Here is a 5,198-nt window from a genome sequence, read left to right on the forward strand (position 1 = left end):
AGCACATAAACATTACATGAACATTACATGACAGCACATAAACATTACATGACAGCACATAAACATTACATGACAGCACATAAACATTAAATGACAGCACATAAATATTACATGACAGCACATAAACATTACATGACAGCACATAAACATTACATGAACATTACATGACAGCACATAAACATTACATGACAGCACATAAACATTACATGAACATTACATGACAGCACATAAACATTACATGACAGCACATAAACATTACATGACAGCACATAAACATTACATGAACATTACATGACAGCACATAAACATTACATGACAGCACATAAACATTACATGACAGCACATAAACATTACATGACAGCACATAAACATTACATGACAGCACATAAACATTACATGAACATTACATGACAGCACATAAACATTACATGACAGCACATAAACATTACATGACAGCACATAAACATTAAATGACAGCACATAAATATTACATGACAGCACATAAACATTACATGACAGCACATAAACATTACATGAACATTACATGACAGCACATAAACATTACATGACAGCACATAAACATTACATGAACATTATATGACAGCACATAAACATTACATGACAGCACATAAACATTACATGACAGCACATAAACATGACATGACAGCACAAACATTACATGACAGCACATGAACATTACATGACAGCACATAAACATTACATGACAGCACATAAACATTACATGAACATTATATGACAGCACATAAACATTACATGACAGCACATAAACATTACATGACAGCACATAAACATTACATGACAGCACATAAACATTACATGACAGCACATAAACATTACATGACAGCACATAAACATTACATGACAGCACATAAACATTACATGACAGCACATAAACATTACATGACAGCACATAAACATTACATGACAGCACATAAACATTACATGACAGCACATAAACATTAAATGACAGCACATAAATATTACATGACAGCACATAAACATTACATGACAGCACATAAACATTACATGAACATTACATGACAGCACATAAACATTACATGACAGCACATAAACATTACATGACAGCACATAAACATTAAATGACAGCACATAAACATTACATGACAGCACATAAACATGACATAAACATGACATGAGATAAATCCCTTGTATGAAGTTGAAAGACATGAAAGAGTCCCCAGTGAGGCTGTCACGCCTGTTGCGCAACAACAACAACAACAACAACAACACCAACAACAACAACACACAATGAGGTCAACATTCCAGAAAGTTCCAAGAGGAATGTGAGACCATGATTTGAAGAAATAAGAGTGGCTGCTCACCTTGGTCTGAGAAGTGGAAATAGTTGAGGTAGTTGAGACAGTCGTGGAGTCCCGCGAAGAGCGTGAAGCCGCCACAGAAAGCATTTTCCCTGAAGAACAACTCGAAGGCCGCACAGTCCTGGTGGCGCCCGGCCCGCCAGTACGCGTAGGCCATGGTGAAGTGGTACAGGTCCGTCAGCAGCGACGGCACCCGCTCCAGTATGGAACTCTGCATGTTCACACCCCGCGGCCTTGATGCCTCGCCGGCCGCACATGTGTCTCTGCCTGGAGCTGCCATTGCTGAGACTCCAGCACGGCCGACGAAGCCGGGGATTCTGGGACTTGAAGTATCCTAGAACACTTGGTACGCCACCTGAAGCCGGGGATTCTGGGACTTGAAGTTTACGGTACACTTGGTACGCCACCTGAAGCCGAGGATTATGGGACTTGAAGTTTCCGGTACACTTTGTACGCCACCTAAAGCCGAGGATTCTGGGACTTGAAGTTCATGGAACACTTGGTACGCCACCTGAAGCCGAGGATTCTGGGATTTGAAGTTCCAGGAACACTTGGTACGCCACCTGAAGCTGGGGATTCTGGGACTTGAAGTTCCCAGGAACACTTGGTACGCCACCTGAAGCTGGGGATTCTGGGACTTGAAGTTCCCAGGAACACTTGGTAAGCCACCTGAAGCCGAGGATTCTGGGACTTGAAGTTCCCAGGAACACTTGGTACGCCACCTGAAGCAGAGGATTCTGGGACTTGAAGTTCCCAGGAACACTTGGTACGCCACCTGAAGCCAAGGATTCTGGGACTTGAAGTTCCCTGAACACTTGGTAGGCCACCTGCCAAAGTCCACATTGACTCCGACGTGAGTCCCGCAGTGTTGTTGAGTCTCCTGCTTGAATGGAAGTGCATTAATATTCACAAGTTGAAATGATTAAAAACTAGTATTACAGCTCTGGTGTTGCTAATTAATGCATGGGAGGGAACTGCATTATAACTAACTTGTCAACAATACTGATGCTATTCATGGTTGGCTTCATATTTATATAAATGCGTTTTTTTATTTATATTTAATTATTCATATTGTTACATTGTTAGCATGATAACATGTATCATGCTAACAAAAGGACAACTATTTTGCACTATTAACTTTATTCTGTTTAAACAATGTCCTCTTATACAAAAATGTTATTGTTTTGTTCGTTATGGTCATATATATACACATTATATACATATATACACATTGTATATATATATATATATATATATATATATATATATATATATATATATATATATATATATATATATATATATATATATATATATATATATATATATATATATATATATATATATATATATATATATATATATATATATATATATATATATATATATATATATATATATATATATACATATATATAGATAGATAGATAGATAGATAGATAGATAGATAGATAGATAGATAGATAGTACTTTATTGATTCCTTCAGGAGAGTTCCTTCAGGAAACTTAAAATTCCAGCAGCAGTGTACAGAGTTGAGATCAATTTAAAGAAAAAAGTAAAAAGTAAATAATGGGGGTTTAAAAGGAAACAAAATAGAGAAATATTACAAAAAGAATAAAAACAATGGGAATAACAATATAACAGTAAAATAAGAATATAACAAGACAAAGTAGGCAGTAGTGACCATGTTATGAAAACGTATTGCACTGTTATTGTTTTGAATCCCCTGTCATCCTAGTACCCCCCGCCCCCCGTCCCAGAGAGGAGTTGTACAGTCTAATGGCGTGTGGGACAAAGGAGTTCTTGAGTCTATTAGTCCCGCACTTGGGATGAAGCAGTCTAGAACTGAACAGGCTCCTCTGGCTACTGATGAGACTATGCAGAGGGTGACTGGCATCATCCAGGATGCTCACTAGTTTGTCAACAGTCCTCTTCTCTGCCACCCTCACCAGTGAGTCCACTTTCATTCCCATTGTAGAACCTGCCCACCTGATCAGTTTCTCAAGTCTGGAGCTGTCCTTCTTAGATGTACTGCCCCCCCAGCACACTACCATGTAGAACACAACACTGGCAACCACAGACTGGTAGTACATCCACAGGAGTTTTCTACAAATGTTGAAGGAGTGCAGTCTCCTGAGGAAGTACAGCCTGCTCTGTCCTTTCTTGTACTGGTGGTCCGTGTTAACAGTCCAGTCCAGCTTATTGTCCACCCAAACCCCGAGGTACTTGAATGAGTCCACGGTCTGTACCTCAACTCCCTCGATCACAATAGGTTGTGACCGTGGACTCGACCTCCCAAAGTCAATGACCAGCTCCTTGGTCTTTGACGGATTGAGCTGCAAGAGGTTTGTGTGGCACCAGACAGACGTGTGTGTGTGTGTGTGTGTGTGTGTTTGTGTGTAAATAAACATATACATAACATATATATATCTACATACATATGTATACATCTACATGTATATACATATATATATGTGTGTGTGCGTGTATATGTAAATAAACATATGTATATCTACATACATATATATACATCTACATGTATATACATATATACACATTTACATATATATAGCTACATATACATATATACACATATATAGATAAGTATACATACATACACATATACGTATAGCTACATATATATATACATCTACATGTATGTACATATATGTATACATATATACACATATACATATATACACACACATACATACATACGTACATATATATATATACATTCACATACATACATACATATATGTATATATATATATATATGTATATATATATATACATATATATATATATATATACATATATATATATATATATATATATATATATATATATATATATATATATATATACATACATGAATATACATTTATTGTTCACACATTTTTGTTGATACAAATATTTTATTTTATTTGACTAAAATCGTTATCCTGTGTTTTAATCTTATAAATCAGCATTTTGAAAACTTCCTGGTAAGTAATTGGTATACCATTAGATTAATCATTTTTAAAATGAATAATAACATCTTGGAAAATGTTGAAAAATATTCTTAACTGGACAATTTTAAGTTATTTTTGGGTAAAGGCATGTTGTACTGTAGGCAGTGGTGGGTAGAGTAGCCAGAACTTGTACTCAAGTAAGAGTACTATTACTTTAGAGATGTATTACTCAAGTAAAAGTAAGGAGTAGTCCCCCAAATATTTACTTGAGTAAAAGTAAAAAGTATGTGGTGAAAAAACTACTCAAGTACTGAGTAACTTATGAGTAACCTGCTTGTTTAATGATTACGGCAACAAATAATGCACAAAAACATCAAAATAGCAATATACCAATTCAGAGCCAGGAATATCTCTTAAGCAACTAAAACAATAATATATATTAAATAATAATACATTAAAATAAAAAAATTAAGGCAAATTCACCAGAACGTAAGATATTTTATTTTGAAGTCACGTCGCTAGACAGGAAGTACGGGGAGTGGAGTTGCTACTTGACTAGTGATGTTGCCAGTTATGAGATGCCGCTGATGCGTTGTTATTAAAGTTCAAGGAACAAACTCTCATAATTTCTGCAGTCACTCTGAAGCAAGAACATTACACGTTGTATTGTTCTTGGGAATCCAACTTTGGTAGTGTAGTTATGGCAAATCCGAGAATCTACACGGACCGGAAGTGACAATCGCAATATTTTAATATCAAAAATAATTTATATTTGTTTTTGTACATATGTTCACTACATGTTCACTCGGTATAAAACAATATCAAGTTATTTAATAAATATATATATTTTCAAAAAAGTCCCGCCTTTTCCGTTACGTAACC

General features: G+C 35.8%; 1 protein-coding gene across 3 annotated transcripts in view; it reads right to left on the reverse strand.

Annotated features, from left to right (window-relative positions):
• Positions 1-1,714, reverse strand: part of naprt (nicotinate phosphoribosyltransferase) — an 18,000-nt gene extending 16,286 nt beyond the window's left edge. For 2 of the 3 annotated variants that reach the window (XM_061882921.1, XM_061882922.1), the window contains exon 1: positions 1,365-1,714. In XM_061882921.1, coding sequence (XP_061738905.1) covers positions 1,365-1,641 — 277 coding nt within the window. In that variant the 5' untranslated portion in view covers positions 1,642-1,714. The remainder of the gene's footprint in view (positions 1-1,364) is intronic. The other variant, XM_061882920.1, reaches the window with a different exon arrangement.
• Between the last annotated feature and the right edge of the window lie 3,484 nt (positions 1,715-5,198).

The sequence above is a fragment of the Nerophis ophidion genome, linkage group LG22 (genome assembly GCF_033978795.1).
Source record: "Nerophis ophidion isolate RoL-2023_Sa linkage group LG22, RoL_Noph_v1.0, whole genome shotgun sequence".
Lineage (NCBI taxonomy): Eukaryota > Metazoa > Chordata > Actinopteri > Syngnathiformes > Syngnathidae > Nerophis > Nerophis ophidion.